The 18,329-nt window shown below is 41.8% G+C and overlaps 1 protein-coding gene across 8 annotated transcripts in view; it reads right to left on the reverse strand.

Annotated features, from left to right (window-relative positions):
• tln1 (talin 1) overlaps positions 1 to 18,329 on the reverse strand; it is a 55,610-nt gene that overhangs the window by 23,501 nt on the left and 13,780 nt on the right. For all 8 annotated transcript variants that reach the window (XM_028971869.1, XM_028971867.1, XM_028971868.1 and 5 more), the window contains exons 3-21: positions 14,618 to 14,769; positions 12,995 to 13,092; positions 12,548 to 12,677; positions 12,304 to 12,456; positions 11,674 to 11,816; positions 10,529 to 10,656; positions 10,332 to 10,392; positions 9,649 to 9,753; positions 9,400 to 9,555; positions 6,588 to 6,689; positions 6,110 to 6,186; positions 5,811 to 5,991; positions 5,492 to 5,605; positions 5,153 to 5,261; positions 4,643 to 4,851; positions 4,340 to 4,438; positions 2,085 to 2,252; positions 1,288 to 1,582; positions 215 to 381 (exon numbers count right to left, since the gene is read on the reverse strand). In XM_028971869.1, coding sequence (XP_028827702.1) covers positions 215 to 381; positions 1,288 to 1,582; positions 2,085 to 2,252; positions 4,340 to 4,438; positions 4,643 to 4,851; positions 5,153 to 5,261; positions 5,492 to 5,605; positions 5,811 to 5,991; positions 6,110 to 6,186; positions 6,588 to 6,689; positions 9,400 to 9,555; positions 9,649 to 9,753; positions 10,332 to 10,392; positions 10,529 to 10,656; positions 11,674 to 11,816; positions 12,304 to 12,456; positions 12,548 to 12,677; positions 12,995 to 13,092; positions 14,618 to 14,747 — 2,625 coding nt within the window. In that variant the 5' untranslated portion in view covers positions 14,748 to 14,769. The remainder of the gene's footprint in view (positions 1 to 214; positions 382 to 1,287; positions 1,583 to 2,084; positions 2,253 to 4,339; positions 4,439 to 4,642; positions 4,852 to 5,152; positions 5,262 to 5,491; positions 5,606 to 5,810; positions 5,992 to 6,109; positions 6,187 to 6,587; positions 6,690 to 9,399; positions 9,556 to 9,648; positions 9,754 to 10,331; positions 10,393 to 10,528; positions 10,657 to 11,673; positions 11,817 to 12,303; positions 12,457 to 12,547; positions 12,678 to 12,994; positions 13,093 to 14,617; positions 14,770 to 18,329) is intronic.

An 18,329-nucleotide genomic window follows, 5' to 3' on the forward strand; every position in this document is an offset into this window, starting at 1 on the left:
TGTAACATGTGCATTTAAAACCCAATACCACAAGCTTCAATAGAATAAGGGACCAAAAAAGAATGAAAAGACCCAATGGAAGCATCTCACATGCCCCCTATTTTAACTCCACCCCATTCCACATAAAAAGCTGACTCCCACCCGACTCAAGATTAGCCTATAAATTGTGAAGTGCAGACATTAGCCAGCTCCCCTAGCTGGTGTCACACGGTACCTTGGCGGCTTCCACCATCTTGGCAGTGGCGTCAGCTAGCAGCTTGGCAGCAGACAGCAGCTTGCGGGAGTTCTCCAGGTCCGACTCACCCTCTGCATCTGCCTTGATGGCATTCACCAGGTCGGACGTGGCCTGGGCCAGGATACGGGCCTGACGAACCATCTCTCCTGTTTCAGTTTCACAAAGCATTCAACAGTCAGAGTTTTCAACATTAATGTACGGGAGAAGAATAATCTGTGCTCTGAAAGACTCACAGGGGATTGAAGTATGTGGCTGTACAGATTTGGGTCATTTCAACTCGTCGCATTTAAACTGATGATGAATACTGGTGCCCGAATTTGCTTAAGTAAAATCTACAGTGACATGTGTGCTTCCAAATGCAAACGTTTTACTGAAAACAGAGCTAGAGGGCACCTTTGAGAGCTCTTACATAATGTTAATATTTTAAATGGTCATACTTGATAAATGACTTAGGGACACCTTAGAAATATTTAAACTTTGCTTAAAAAAAACAAGCATATGGCTGCCCTTCAGACTAAGACCCATTTCACTCTTTTACTATATATTTGAAACATAATGGGGTGGTAGTGGCCTAGTGGGTAAGACACTCGCCTGTGAACCAGGAGACCCAGGTTCAAATCCCACTTACTACATTTACATTTACATTTACATTTACGGCATTTGGCAGACGCCCTTATCCAGAGCGACTTACAACGTGCTTTCAAGTTACCATCGATGAAGAGATCAATTCCGGTTCACTAGGACCCCAACTATGAATACAACCATACTTACTACCATTGTGTCCCTGAGCAAGACACTTAACCCTAAGTTGCTCCAGGGAGACTGTCCCTGTAACTACTGATTGTAAGTCGCTCTGGATAAGGGCATCTGATAAATGCTGTAAATGTAAATGTAAACATAATAAAAATGCATTTGTACTTTTAAACACATGGCATAAATTTCCTAAATGTATTTCCTAAATGTACATAAATATATTATATGTATTCTAATTTATGGGAATATATTCAGTATTCAGTAATCAGATGTGTAATGTTCATCACACCAGAATATACCTGCATCTCCCATGGAACTGAAGATGTTCTCAGTGACATCTAGTATGCGGTCAGTAGCCTCGCCATGTCGGCCAATCGGCTGACCACCACGTGCATATTGCTTGATGTGCTGCAGCAGCTCATTGAGTGCCTGGGTAACGCCGGTCGCCGCGGCGCCCACCTGCTTGAGCAGCTGCTCGTCGTTGGTGGCACCATGTGAGGCCTCCACACAGCCCTCTACAGACTTGGCCACCAGCTTCCCAGCCTCGATTAACTGCTCCTGGCACACCGGGGAGCTGATGGTGGGGGCCACCACCTACAGGATTAGGAGAATGGAATAAATGGTGCTGGAGAAACAGGGATGTGCATCTGGCAAGGCTGGGCTGCCCTGTCTACTGGTATTAACCATGGGCGAGTGGACAAAAGGGAGAGCTGCTGTTAAGAGACTGAACTGGACCTAATAATTAAAGATTTGGATTTTACCAATGAACAACTAACCTATACATATTTATTGGTTTGTACATAACCGATTCTGAACTGTAAATAATATCTTAATTGTTTATTGTATTAGGTTAGTATTGGCCATTCATTCTATTGTTTGAGAAATTCCAAGTGTGTGTTACATAGCCAAATAACCAGATTCTAATTTATTTAGAATACTCTAATAGGCATAATTTGGGATCATGCAGAGTGATCAATAAAGGTACTTGGAAAGGCAACCATAAATTTGAACCATAAACAATCAAGCTTAAATAAAACAATAAAACAAATGCTGACATAGAAACATTATGTGCTATGTGTGGGTGGTGTCTTCTCACCCTTGTGCAGGCCACTAGCTGTGAGGTGGACAGGGCGCACTGTGTGGCTGCAGCAATGACTCGGTTTTGCAGGGCAGAGTCCTCGGTCTTCTGAGCCACATTCTTGGCCTTCAGCACCAGAGCAGCAGCAGCATTGGCCACAGCCTTAGCCAGCTGCATCAACATGTCCTAAAGCATGGATCAAAACAAAACATGAGTTAACAAAAGGAAGGACAAGGCCCCAATGAGATCAGATAAAAAAAATCTGGTTTGGATGATCGGCACTAGTGAAGGGAAGATCAACAGGTTAAGGAAAGTGCATGGTTTAGGTGGAAATGTTTTCAAAGAAAATCTCCCAAATACTCCCAATAAGTCTCCTTACTGCTTTTACACAGTAGTAAATTAAAGGAGTCCAGCATATACATGTGTAGCAAGGTAAATCCACTGGGTTGTGATTTTATGACAGAATAAATCACATATAATAAAACAATACAACAAAGTACAACCTGAACATGAACGGAAATGCTAATTATTCAAAGGACACATTCTGTCTGCATTATTGACTAAATTGTGTCTTGGGACACATCGCATCTAGTATAAAACATTCCCGATTTCAAACTGTTCTCTTCAGCCTCATCTGTAGCAGCTGACAGCCTCCAGCTGGGTCTGCTGGGGTGACCAGACATCGGCGCCTGGCAAATGGAAGTGCTTGGATGCAGCTCTGAAGAGAAGGCAGACGGGACTAAAGGGTCAGCAAGAGCTAAGCAACTCCCCAAACGAAAACATGGAAATAATCAGCAGACCCCCCTCACTCCCTTCACAATTATACACATGCTCTGCATGCCAGAGAGCAGGGGGCTGCTATTGGTCTTCTTACTTGAGTCCTAAAGTTCCTGTTCAGGCTTTTATGAGAAGAAAAAGTGCGAAAATCAGAGAGAAACTGAGCAGCGTAGCGTGTTGTGTAATTTGTGGCCACTGTGGCTGGACTACATTCCACGCGGCACTTCAAGCTGGCAGCGAACCAGCTGCTGCAGGCCCTTAGGATATGCTGAATGCACACTCAGAGCCTTTTATTCCATTGTTAGGCAGCGTAAGCACCCCAGGATGAAGAAACATATGTTCTGAAAAAGTGTCTCAAAAGTTACGTGGCAATTATTGTGCATTATACTTAATTACATTTTTTTTGCAATCACAAAAACAGACACTCAATTTGGCAAGGAAGTGCCTTGAAACCACATGATCCCACAACTAACATCTAAATTGAGTGCATGCATAGTGAGTTTTGGCAGTGTAAAGTATCTTTACAGATGCACCAAATACTGTACACTTCCAATTCACATATAAAGATACCTTTAGTAGGTAATTTCCTTTCTTCATATGCCCACAATTACATCTGTTCACACAATAGCCTGGTGCAAAAGTCTATTCATTCTACCGGCCATCATAGTAAATGGTGTTCAACACAAAACATTAAGATCTGTACAATAGGCATTATTTACAAATCTTTAGATACACGTTAAAAAAGGTTATTTCACTGGGGACGAGACTTGTTATGGATCCTTGACAACGTTTCGCCCTTCCTTTCCAGAGGGCTTTCTCCTGGATGACTGAGGACCTTCACAAATATCTTTTGATAGAATTTAGATTTCCAATTTCAGCATGCATCCGGAGACCTGTGTGTACAGATGTTAATACTTTCAACTACTGTTTTGATCACAAGGGCCTATGACACAGAAACTGGGTATTTTAAAAGGAGTGGGGAAAAAGACCAGCTGTAAATGAAGTACTTAAGAGTGATCCCCGACTAGATAACAATTTGAATATGCTCCAGGTTCTGTGTAAATCCTTTGTAGGTATGTTAGAAATGTTAAGGTTATCATGAAACTAGCTTTAATTAAGCACATGAAGCAGGTAGACTAGTCATGTCACCACAAACTTACACAGAAATAAAGCATAATGATCTGTATGTACAGAAAGTGCTGTAGGTAATCTGGGAGTCATTAGTGTTACTGATTGACATCTGTAACATTTGCACATCTTTGAGAGCTTTTGTGTTACCAGCACTGCACTATTAGTGAGGGCCTTCCTTTGCGAACCCCTGAAAGATCCTTTACCTACAGTCTGAAGAAAATGGGTGACACTGACAGTACAGCAACTCACAAGCACAGATAAAGAAGACAGATAAAAAAAAAATACATATCCAGTTCATCCACATTCGTGCGCAACAACATGACAACATTTCTTGCATGAGTTGTAAATGTGTTACATTTGCCTACCTGGAAGCGTTGGTCAGCATCGCTCTCGCCGATCTGCTGCAGCAACTCTCCACTGGCCTGGCCCACATTGCCAGCAGCCTGCAGCAGGTTCTGACGAGGCTGCAAGTAGAAAAAATGGAAAATCACTTAACATGTGCACATCTCACATCTCTGTTGGAAGGAAGGATTTTGCTTGGGAGGTGGTGTTTTTAAAAGGGGTTTCTAGAGCTCCCTTTAAGCTGCGTCTTAATGTTCCTGTTGCTAGTAAACAGTGAGGAGCAAAGGAAACAAGCAAGCAAACCAGACAAGCAATGGACTTTTTACCTCAGTGCTGGCAGGTTGAGCTGTCTTCAGCATGTCAGACACGGCACATGCCAGGTTCTTGGCTGCACCCAGGAGCTGCTGACCATTGCCTCCCTCATCTTCCATAAGTGCTGCGAGCAGTTTCACTCCCTTGGACATCTCGGTCAGGTTGGAGGAGATGGTGGTCACCGCACAGCCAACTGCTGTATAGTCGGTCTCTGCTGGGTCACCTACAGAGTGAGGAGAGTGGCACATGAACCTTTCAACCTGACGTGGAAAATATCTAAAAACACATAAGACAGCTGCTTCCTGTACTGGCTCCAGAACAGATTTTTTTTTTAATAATCTTTAGTTTACTGCATGTGAGAGAGTAAATTGGATAACCCTTTGCTAAGGTTTACCTGAACAACCAACATTGCTCATATTCGCCTCATTTTATGAATCACCCAAGCCAAATTAAGCTTAGACCCCCAAATCAATCTACAGAACAAAAGTGTAATGTCATTGATATCAGAGATAAAATGAGTTTACCTGCAGTGAGGTTGACCATGGAGGCAGTTCCGGCAGTGATTGCATCAACCTGGGAGTGGATTTCATGCTTGGACTCATCCATTTTGTTCTTGCGCCAGGCTTGTGAGGCCTGACAAACATGGAGAGACAAGTCCATTATCAATCATGGTAACACAGGATTTAAATTTTTTTAAATAAATATAAAAACATGGCAATATAATTAAATTCTAATATAATATAACACCCAGGTCCTAATGGAACTGTTGCAACAATCTGTGATCAGATCACTGTATAGATCAAATGTATGAACACTTTGTCAGTGTGGCACAAAGAACATAAATGAGCAGGGGAGAGTCTCACAGCATCAGTCCCCAAGGGAGGCAGCGCATCAAATTCATCTAGAGAGGCCTGGGCTGCCTGCACCGCCTGCATGCTGGAGTTGATGGTGCCAGTGAGGGCCTGCTGAGCTGCAGTCTGAGAAGGAAAAGAAATAAAGCATTAGCAGTCTCAGAGACTCAGCATAGGCCCCAGTCAACTCTGGGTGGGTGGATACACAGGAGGGCGGGGCAGGTTTTCTGTGTGCATTTTTTGAGTGTTACCTTATTTTTTTACATTTTTAGAGATTTACTAGTAATCAGCTTGTTTTGCATGTATATATATATGGGTGTTTGTACATTACCAGTGGGGGCATATGGCCACGGTGCATCTGGCCACTGGTGATCTGCTGCTTGGCCTGAGGCATGGAGCCCATCTGGAAGCTCTCTGGCCCACCGGCACCTGAGCGCATGATTCCTGGTAGAGCCACAGAGCCTGTCTCCACCTTCCCAACTTCATTGAATCTTTGCTGCAGCACAGTTGACCTGAGAGGGTCACACAAAGTTATACACAGAAGACAGGGTATAGCAGCATGACACAAATCACAGTAAGAGTCTCGATACTAATACAAATAATTTATTAAATTGGTTATCAGGTGCTCACTTTTTGGGTGAAACAGAATCCTCCAGCATTGTAGATTCTTCATCTCCTTCTAGCCCAAAGTGGTCTTTGCTCTTTTTCTGTAGGAATGAAGAATGGGGGAGGTTTAAAGTGCTACTTCTCACAACAGCCCTGAAAGAGGCACTCTGTGGTTGAGCCGTTAACCCTGCAGCAGGTCAGCCATCAAGGTTTGTTGTGGAATTCCTTGAGCCACAGAGAATCTCCAACAACACATTCCCATGTATATGCTGAAAAACCACTTGACAACGTCTTTAAATGTTAAAACATCTGTTGCTGAACAAACTTGCCCTAAAATTAGCACACATTAATATAATTCAAGTTAATTTACGACAGTATGTACCATATTTTAATTTGCACATTTATATCCAATAATTGCTTGGCACATGCTCAACACCACCTTGATATAGGCTTGAAGAATTAAAAACAACAGGAATGTTTCTATAACTATTGGGCTGATTACCTTTTTCAGAATGATGTCGATGTAGCCAGCAATCAACTGTGCAATCTGCTCTCCTTCAGTCGTCTGTACAGAATAATATCCATCCTGATAGTCTCCAAAATCCTGCAAAAGCAGTACACAGGCATATTCCAGTGGAAACAGGAAATATATACACTGCTCAAAAACAAAAATAAGAAATCCTCGATCTGAATGAAATAAATGAAATACTCTTATTATACTCTTATAATACTTTGTTCTTTAGATACTTGAATATGCTGACAACAAAATCACACAAACATTATCGATGGAAATCAAATTATCAACCCATGGACGTCTGGATTTGGAGTCACACTCAAAATTGAAATGGAAAAACACAATAGAGGCTAATCCAACTTTGATTTAAGGTATTTAAAACAAAATAAGGCTCAGTAGTGTGTGTTGCCTCCACGTGCCTCTATAACCTCCCTACAATGCATGTTCCTGATGAGGTGGCGGATGGTCTCCTGAGGGATCTCCTCCCAGACCTGGACTAAAGCATCCACCAACTCCTGAACAGTCTTTGATGCAACATTGCATTGGTGGATGTAGCGAGATATGATGTCCCACAAGGCCACTAGCAATTGAATTCAGGTCTGTGGAACAGGCGGGCCAGTCCATAGAATCAATGCCTCCATCTCGCAGGAACTGCTGATACACTCCAGCCACATGAGATCAAGAATAGTCTTGCATTAGGAGCCCAGGACCACCGCACCAGCATATGGTCTCACAAGGGGTCTGAGGATCTCATCTCAGTACCTAATGGTAGTCAGGCTACCTCTGGCGAGGATATGGAGGGCTGTGCGGCCCCCAAACAAATGCCATCTAACACCATTCCTGACCAACTGCCAAACTGGTCATGCTGGAGGATGTTGCAGGCAGCAGAACGTTCTCCAAGGCATCTCCAGACTGTCACATCTATCATATGTGCTCAGTCTGAACCAGTCTGAACAGGGTGCCAGTAGTGTGTTGGGCCCTCATACCACCCTCATGGAGTCGGTTTCTGACCGTTTGAGCAGACACATGCATAATTGTGGCCTGCTGGAGGTAATTTTGCTGGCTCTGGCAGTGCTCCTCCTGCTCCTCCTTGCGCAAAGGCGGAGGTAACGTCCCTGCTGCTGGGTTGTTGCGATCCTACAGCCTCCTCCACATCTTCTGATGTTCTGACCCGTCTCTTAGTACCGACTCCATGATCTGAACACTACGCTGACAGACACAAAAAAACTTCTTGCCACAGCTTGCATTGATGTGCCACTTGTGTGGGTTGTAGACTCCGTCAAATGCTAATCATGCTTAATTTGATGCAGGAGGATGCTTTTGTGACTTTTGATGCACAAATGCTTTGTGACTTTTGAATTGTGGCAGTGAAAGCACCACCTGCAGAACCACGCCTTTATTAGGGATGTCTTGCTAATTGCCTGTATAATTTCCACCTGTTGTCTATTCCATTTGCACAACAGCATGGAGTTACATTGTGTTGCTTAAGTGTTCCTTTTATTTTTCTGAGCAGTGTATATATATGAGGAAAAAAAATCAAATTGAGTTTATTTGGCTAGCTTTCAATATTATTATTAAGAATTATGTTACACTGGAAGGATTACGTTAGTGATGTGTCATCTGCCTGGCTGGTTCTAGAGAGCCTATCATGCCTCATTTCCTTGTATTCTTTACTGTAAGAATCCCATTGCCTAATCATGTTACTAAATATATATCAAACGTTGTCATAAAACATTGTTAAGATTTGGGCTCAATTCAAAAGGGCCTTTTTAATATATGTCCCACTATTGAAAATCCAAGCTCCCGCCTAATTCTCTTTTAGAAACTATTTTAAAGGGGTCTGTCTTCACTTTACTAAATTCACAAAATTTGAAGCTAAAGGGTAAATGGGAGAGAGACTTAAGATGTATATGAAACACACACCTATAAATGATTACTACCTAACATTACATTAAGCCAGCTTTCAGATCCCAAGTGATTCGCCTAGAAATGCTGGAGTGCTTCCCCAGAACTAAAACAAATGTTAACTTCTGTGCGGACCTCCAACAATATTCACACTAAAACACTAGACTAAAAAAAACAACAAAGTCTTACATATACATTACACATTTACAATTGAGCAGAAGAGTGGATGCTTGTTTGTATTGTAAGACACCAGAGCATTCTTCTTCCTTTATTCTGATAATAAACCCTGACCAATATCTGATCTTTGTCACAAGACCACAGAAGACACACACTCTTCTGTTCCAGAACAACAAAAAAGCATCCTCATGCATCAAATTAAGCAGGATTTTGTAGCTTCTATTCAGACCATTGTGAAATGTTCTTGGTACCATCAGCTGACAAATCAGGGGCAGTGGTGGCCTAGCGGTTAAGGAAGCGGCCCCGTAAACAGAAGGTTGCCGGTTCGAATCCCGATCCGCCAAGGTGCCACTGAGGTGCCACTGAGCAAAGCACCGTCCCCACACACTGCTCCCCGGGCGCCGGTCATGGCTGCCCACTGCTCACTCAGGGTGATGGGTTAAATGCAGAGGACAAATTTCACTGTGTGCTGTGCTGCTGTGTATCACATGTGACAATCACTTCACTTTGAAATTAGCCCAACAACTACAAGGCATGTACATATGCATACTCAGTAAAGAATACGTTGTGATGTTTATTTGTTCACGGCGTGCAGGATTTTATTAATGCAAATACATGCTGAATTACACCATGATATATTTCCACGTGGAACACTGAACTGATGACAATATATAGATACGTATATGGGCCTAGGCCAGCATATGGTAGCTCAACTGACCAGAGTGAAGCTCTTGGGAGAGGCAGCCCAGCGCTTAATGTTGGTCAGACTCCACTCCTGCATCACTTCCTTGGTTTTCTCGTCCACTCTCATCACACTCTCTTTGGTGATGCCCAGCAGACGGGGGACCAGCTTATTCTTGCCTTTCATTTTCTCCTGCAGGTAAGAATAATTATCTTATTAGCATTTAGACAGGTAATATCAGGGCTAAGTGTCACATGAGATTTAAAAAAAGATATTTTACTTTACCTTGACCAAGAAGAAGGACACTCCATAGGTTTTAAGAGACCTGGCTAGTTTGACATAGTTGACTTTTGCCTCAATCTCAGTCATGTTTTGACAGTTTTTGTGTGCCTGAAAAAATAATAGCCATAAAACTTTTTAGAAATCTGGTGTTTATTCCATGTAATTGAACTGGATAAAACAGAATTGCACTGTGCATGGTGCAGATTAATAGAGTATTAAAGGATTACAAATGTCTGTTTATGCAATATTAAATTCAGCATCATTAGCAAAAACATACTGGAAAGTAATTTAAAGCCATGCGTACTCACAATCATCCCTCAAAAATTATTGTAAGCTGTATATTGTGGCTCTTTCATGCATTTTACACAATTGTTAAACTTTTTCGAACAACTTTCAGATAATTCGCAGTCAGTGTAATCAGTCCTTCCATAGTGCAGTTTTGCACAATTGCAGCTTTACAGAGCTTCACGCAGTGGGTAAAAACACGCAGCGTGAATTATCTATTCAACACCAACTGTTTCCAATTGGGCTGTGCTTTGGGTCACATGTTCTCGGTTTGAGCCTCAATCCCTTTCTGGATCACAGGAGACCGAGTCAGAGGAGCCAGGAGTGAACAGCGTGAACACTGATGACCTGACGGCAACCCCACCGCAAAAACAAAGACACCACACAGCACAATCGCTCACCTGAAAGATCTTTTTCTCGCCTTTGTTCTTGACGTACTCTTTCGGCAGGAATTCTTTCAGGCTAAGAAAAAGAAAACAAGCAAAGACTAAACATACTGACCGACTGCCAATAAAAAGGCATTAATACATTTTTGTTTATTAAAAAAAAACAAAACAAAAAAAAACACAGTGTGTGCATTGTTTGATCAAATGCTCACTCCAAAAATCCAGGCTTGTGCTTGGACTCATTGTGGTCACCAAACTGGATCTGACACTGGTAGCCAGCGAACTCGCAGGCCTTGTCGAAAGAGACAGGGTGGGAACCGTTCAGGATGTCATCACGGGCCTACAGAGAATTCACAACACAGCCTGCTCAGTTCATGGTTTTTCCTTTCAAGCACTTTTGGCATGAGAGAAAACAAAACCTATAGTAAGTCAATGGACCTAAAATGTCTAACAAAGTCCAAGAAATCTTTCAAAAGACTGTAAAATTTTAAATCACCCATAGTCTTTTATAATGCCTGTATCAGCAACACAAGCAGATGAGAAATAAACATGGCTAGGTAGCGGATGGTGCTCTGCTTGTGTTGGCGTGTGTGGCTGTGTGTGTCCAGCTGTGTTTGTGCTGGAGAGAGAAAACTGAGGAGCCACCGCAGCCGGAACAACGCAGCCTTACAAACGAGGCTGCCACTGCAGGAGGGAAAAATGAGCCTCCCACAAATAATAGTCTCGACAATGTACATCATTTAGCACTCAGGATCAGTGATACACCCACAGGCGTGCAAGACACAATTCCATAGACTCAACATAGCTGTAGTCATAGAGAAAATAAAAAAAAAAAGGAAAGAAAAATATTTAGACTCGAGACATAGTATTTACTCAATTAAACCAGTCATAACAATTTACATATACCCCTACACACAGCACAACAGCTCCAGCCACAATGATTCCTCACTCCAGCATGTGCCACAAACTTTTCAAAAAGATCGGTATTGGTTTTTGAATAGCTAGTGTAATCTGGCCAAATATTCATGACTGACAGAACCATGTCTGACTCGGTGGACAGTGGTTGCATCCAAGGCTGAATTTACTATTTCACATTTACGGCATTTGGCAGACACTCTTCTCAACAGCGACTTACAATCCTGCAACAGAATCAGAATCCCTCAACAATACTGAACAGATGGCACAGCAAATATATTTACAGGGGGTTTTTTTTACCACTGTTTCAATGAGAACACATTATAAAGTGCATGCTATTGGCATTGAAGATTATCATAATATATTTTGATAAAAGTGTTTACATGAAAGGAATCCAAAATGTTTGCATATAAAGAAGCAGAACACAGGGATGCTGCATTACCTGAACGTAGAGCAGATTGAGCTGCACTGGGTCTCTGGAGTCCACGTTCTGGTCTGAGTAAAAGAACTTCCTCCTGAGCAGCAGCATCTCAGTCTCCTCAACGCCCTGCTCACGCAGTGTCCGCCCATGGTCCAGCCAGTTTACTACAAAAAGAGGACACAAAAAAAATATATATATACTTTTTTTTGTGTGTGTGTGTGTGTGTGTGTGTATATGTCATTGATATGTACTTAACACAACTTGGCATATTATTTCTGCCTATTAGTATTATACTGTTCTAGCATGACACATAATAAGCAGAATGTGTCATGGTGGGGCAGTGGCAGATCGAATCTTTACTTTACTTTATTTAGCAGACGCTTTTATCCAAAGCGACTTACAAGAGGAAGACACCAGCAATTCTTGTTCGATTTCTATAGAATTTTGAGTTCACAAAACTAAGAGCCCTGATAAGGCCTAACCTGAATCCACCAACCGCCAAGGTGCCACTGAATGATGCGGCATTTAAACCACACCAATTAAGTCTACATAAGTCTAGGGTAACACAGGCATGGCTTTCACTTGAGAGTATGGATCGAGTGTGTTATCCTGCCCTAAGCTGGTTTCAATGGAAATGCAACAATAACTTGCGTTCATCATCTGTGTGGAGCTTCTGTTTGAGTTTCTCCATCTTTTTGTCGTCCCTCAAGAGTGTTTTGTCCCTCTTTAGTGTCCCTGTGGTCTCCTCCTTCTTCTCCTCCGTTATGTCTCGGACCAGAGAGTACTCGTCATGATTTGTAATGCCTGTCAAACAGGTACAGTTACTGAATGTGCACTAAACACACAGTGCAATAGATGCTTAGTGGGCAGTGCTAATGCTAAGTTGACAACTCACCTATCCTAGCACAGATGGTCATAAGCATGTCGCTGACTATTTTGGAGTCATCCACCATGACCGTTTTCACAGTCCCATCTAACATGCGGATTTTCAGGGGCCTCTGTTTCTTTTTGTAATCAAGGGTGTCCTGCCATAGAGTTAGGATAACATATGAATCATGACTTCAGTTGTGAATGTATCCCTGGGTAAAGTTCACTGGCAAACTCCTCTATTAATATGTGACATTAGAGCTATAGTGTACTCGAAAATGAAAAAGCACAGTTACACAAAAGGGCCATTTCAGTCTCACAACAAAATAAATAAATGATATCTAAACACCAAATACATCCAGCGTTGGCACATTATTGACATGCTCCCTTCCAAATTCATGTTAGACTTAAGGGGTCAGTTTCCCATTCATGGATTAAGCTTCATAGACTAAAAGTGTATCACAGTTTCACCCACCCCGTTTCGTAGCATGTAGTAGTCCAGCGCCTTTGCTGCCTCCAACCAGATGCCTTTCTTGGGGTCTTCGTCAGACAGAAACAGGCCATAGTCATTGGCTGGGAAAAGAAACCAGAGAGAGAAGTTTCACAGATGCCAGTCTGCAATGTGTGAAATCCTGTACAGGAAATAACCATTCAGCTGAAGAGAAGATGACCACAGATACATTAAATAAACGGGTCAGAGTTCTAAATATCTCTCTCTCTCTCATCATTGAGACTAAAGATCTATACGCACACACACTCTTACAAATGCATGCATTAAGTAATAATATATATATTACTTAACATGATTGAATATATGATTTGTTTTTTTTCTTGACTGTGAGCATACTGCCTTCGTAATTTTGGTTAAAATACTATATGACAGAATACAACTTGGCTGATAGATCATATATATATATTATTATAAAGCATGCACTTTCATTTAAACCACAGCTGCATAATTTCCCTCAGCGGGGCATCAGCACTTCTCTAATTCAGTCCTTCAGGGCCTTCAGACTGTGACTGCTATTTAAGATGCTGAACATTCCACATCAGCTGTTGCTTTTGGCCAGTGGGGGCTCTTGCGCAAAACAGTAGAAAATTGCTCACAGGTTAGAACAAGAACAGAGCCATGGCGGCAGTGTGCAACACGGACCGTGCACAGGCACGCCTTCATGATAAGAGCTCAGTCTCTGGCAGGAAACTAATGTCAAAAACCAGGCAAACACCTCAAAGATGCTTTCTTAAGGAGGAAACATTAAATTCAAACCTTTTATGTCTAGAGAGAATGGGAGTTACTATAAAAACAAGAACCTGCTCATTTTGTTAATTAAAAGCAAAACACAGCATTCACATCAGAAATGATAACCCAATATGAAGTGGGACGAGGTCAGGGTGGGTAGACATGAAGAATTGCGGCTCATAGACAGGAGGATTATGAGTCCATGAGTCATTGAGTCCCACGAAAGGGATCAGCTTCACGGTGACAATTCACAGTGACCCTTATTACATGGGAACGCAAAAGAATCTCAAAACCTAAATAGTACACAGAGGCACTCATGAACAATAGTCAGATGGAAAGGACAACAACATCCAGTTGGGTAAACAGAGTTCACAGCAGCTCATGGCTCAGTGGAATGATGTGGTCAGGAAGTGGCATGCTACACAAATGTGTTTCTTTCTCTCCTCTTCACTGGGTTTACTTAACATGCTCAGAATTTGAGCATAACACAGTGTTGTGGCTAATGGCTGATGTTGAAACAGCTGAAAGTGTTGTTTTTGAATTACAGGAACTCATGATAGACCTCCAAAAGAGAACTCGCCTACAGCCTCCATTTGTGTCTCTTCCCCATTTAACCAGATGCTGTTAGCCTTTGAGATCTGTTAGTTCTGTTGGTTGAGATCTGTTGGTTATTATACTTCTCATGGATGACTATTGGCAAAAAGCTGATAATATGACACAAATGAAGTTATGATTCAAAATGTTAAAAATGGTCATTTGAAACAGTCACTCTTCATATTTTGGCATCCTGCTTTTAATAAGGTTCGGGAGGGGGAGGGAGGGAGAGGGAGAGAGAGAGAGAGAGAGAGAGAGACTCACGCTGGCCGAGCTGTGCTTCAGGGACTCTCTCTCGGATGATGCGACAGGCATCATACACCATGGTGGAGGGCTCGAACTGCATGGTCTTCACCACGTTCCCCACGCCAATTTTCAGTGACAGGGCCACCATGGCTGCCACTCTCTGTGTGCCTCTGTGAGAGACACAAACAGACATGCATATTAATGACAAGTCAATGAACTGCTTTTAACATGTTTAAAGTAAATATTTGAACTTCCTCTCTGGTACAATTTCATAATGGCAGCACTTTGGTAAAAAATAGACCTAGTTCCCCTTAGCTCAGGGGGTTTTACAAAGGGAAACAGCAAATAGCTGAAAAATGACTATTATGGGAAAAATGATAAGCAGACACGAAATAAGCATCATGGAAGTAAAGTACAGAGCATGTTGCTTTGTTTGCTGGGACAATGCTAAGGCAGCTTTTGCATAGGCCAAAACAAAAAGTAAGTCACAAAAAAGTAATAATACATTTGAACATTCTTATTTCAAACACATTGAAATCTATTTTCATTTTATGAAATCTGACACCAGATTTGTAAAAATAGAGCTGGATAACAATCAGCAAATAAGGCTACAAGGTCCGTTCAGAAACATTCCAGACGAACTTCCAGGGTGATTGCACTTCAGTTGCTTGGCACCAGCAACTAATGAGATGAAATCAGTGTTTCAAGCAGTACCATCCAACGTTCAGGAGAGGCAGCTGAGATAGGTAGCAGCACAAGTGCTCTTATATCTGAATTATATATGAATTTGTAAAAAACTTCCTCATTCAGGCACAAATAAATGTTAACAAGGTTATTTGTCCCTTGTGACGTTTTGTCTCAGCACAGAGCCAGGCCCCCTGACTGGACAGCTCCAGGGCAGGATGTGGCTCCACTAAAGTGAAAGAATGCTGGCAAAGAAACAAACACCGCAATCAAGGATGGGTCTGAGGACGAGAAATAAACAAGTTCTCTGAGCTTCGGAGTCTAGTCCAAACTTCACTCTGACTGATATGCTCGATAAAGGACCCTTTTACAATATTTATATCCACAAAAACTAATTTTACTTCTATTTATTATTGTTTATGAAGAACCATGATTCATTTTAGTCTGAATACTTTAAACTGTCAACACTATTATTTGTAGCATTTTTATTATATTACATTTAAATATGTTTGGAAATTACTGTTCCATATTTTCATTCCACATTCTAAAGGCAAAGCACTCTACAACGTAAAGAAAAACAGATTGCTCAAAAGGTGAGGGAAAAAAAAAAAAAAATTACATTACAAAGTCTGGCCACAAAGATTTCACAGCGACTATAAAAATCTAGGCCTGAAATCTCCCTTATTTTCCCCAGCAGCGGGACACCACAACATGTTCAGCTATGCCCCTGTTTGGCTTAATCATGTTATTTTGACACTTAAAAGCTGAGGTTAACCAGAATGCATTAAATCCATAACAGGACATAGCAGGATTACAGTCGATTTAAAATGAGCATTAACGAAAAGGGACAGGCTGTCTGTTGCCACTTTGTCACTAAAGGAAGGATCCTGGGTAGGTGTTCTACAGAGCACACAACTCCAGAGTTTGACTCTTGTGTTAACCTGTGCTCTGTGTGACTTCACTGGGCATAGCCAGTGTCGGGTTGAAGGGGGACGGTGACAGCAACAGCATTCCAGTCCCCTGACTGCCACACTATATTTAGGGGATGCTTTAAGTGCAGACTTATGACATGCCCTGCTCAGCTGCGGTGTTTAAGAGGTTGCTTCTTGCCAGAATAGTCACATCAAAAACAAGGTACACTTATGGGTGGAAAAACTTTACAGCCCATCCTGGTAGAGACAATGATGCTTAAAAATCCTTCATATACATTATAGAAACCACCAAAAAAAAAAAAAAAAAAAGTGCTGAGTGTGCTCAATGCAGAAATGCTGGTATTAGTGAACTGACAACATTCAGTCAGCTTGAGTCTACACAGGCCCAGACTTGCTTTTCAAAGCATCTTGCCACAAGCTGTCTGAAGTTCAGTTCCTGTTCTCACTTGTCCTAAAATCCACATTTCTGAAGATCTCGGAATGCATAAAATCCCACTGAATACAATGGAGCCATAGAGGGCGCGTCCATCAAACCACAATGGGGAGCCCCCAGGATACAGGGGCCAAAAATAAAATAAAATAAATTAATGAGCAGGTAAATAATATGGATGTTGCCACATATGACCTTACTTCCAACTGCCAGGGTACAGTGAACGTATTATAGCACAGACGAGCTTCATTTTAATTCATGTGAGGTGAGATGGTCCACCCAGTCTGAGGCCACCAAAGAAAGTAGAGAAGATTTAGCATTTCAGCCCTTTGATACTGAACTGTCACAAAGTGCCAGTGTTCATCTAATGAGTTCAACACAGAGGCTGTGACACCAAACATCCATCATCAACATGAAGACCAATTTCTGAACTTCAGAGGGATATTTGAAGGACTCAACAGTAATTATATTACAAGATAAGATAAGCCTTCATGAAAATGACAATCCAACAGTCCAACAATCCAACAAAGAATTTAGAATCTGGACTGGTGTTAAAAAATGCTAAATATAGAAACTATATTTAGGAGATAAGCCACAGAGGGAAACAAGGGGTCAACTGAAGGAGTGCTTCATTAAAATATAGAAAGTCCCTGAGCTGAAAGATTATCAGGGACAGCTCTGCGTGATTTTGGCTGATTTTAGGATTTACGCTGCATCAGTATAATGGACTTTCTGTACGCAGCTATCATTGACAGGCTGCCTAATGGTGCTGTGCGAGCAACTGCAAGGTTAGCAGCGTGCATGCAGCGGGTCAGCTCATAACTTACTACCGGGGTGACACTTTAATGCACTTCTCCATATCTGTGTGCTCCCAGTTTCCGTCCGATGGAGGACATTAGACAGAGAGAGACAGAAGGAGAGAGCACACATTCATGCTTTATGTATTACTATATGCACAAACTGTTCAAGTACTGATAATCACTTTGCATTGCACTGCTGCCCATTGGCATGTACTTAATCATAACTAACAATATGACTTCATTACTGTTTTCTGGTTTATCCTTGTTTGCATTGCATGTATTGAACGAGACATTGAAACATTCAAGATCAAAAGAGTGACTGAAGTCATATTTCATACACTGATGTAATGTATTCTGCATAAACAAGGTATTAGTTTATTCTCTAAGAACTTTACTTCACTTAACTTAGCAGACGCTTTTATCCAAAGCAACTTACAAGAGAAAGAACACTGGAAAACAACTTCCGCTACTGATACAAGATGTTCCTCCCTGTTTAAAGAATTGCGAGTTTGGAAGAGGTCAAAGGATGAGGCCAGTGGCACTTTATAAATAGATGACTCTTTAGCCCGATGTGGTCCCGGAAAGGCTCCAATTCTTAGGTCAGTGGCCTAAGACCTACTCAAATAATCCATCCTGACAGGAAGAAAAACTTCTATAGTGTGCAATACAGTGCTGTTTATGTAGAACCCTTCCTGATTTTCACTGAGAAACCGCACTCAACACATATTCCCCACATGTATTGGAAATGCAAATGTATTTAAAATCTGCAATTAAAGAAAATACCATTTGTCACACTTGGCAAATTACACAGTGGTAGCACACCAAGCTGGTCAGTGCAGGGCTCCATTTCAACACCACACTGCCTACAGGGGTTTAGAAATTAT

Source organism: Denticeps clupeoides, chromosome 3 (assembly GCF_900700375.1).
Source record: "Denticeps clupeoides chromosome 3, fDenClu1.1, whole genome shotgun sequence".
Classification (NCBI taxonomy): Eukaryota; Metazoa; Chordata; class Actinopteri; order Clupeiformes; family Denticipitidae; genus Denticeps; species Denticeps clupeoides.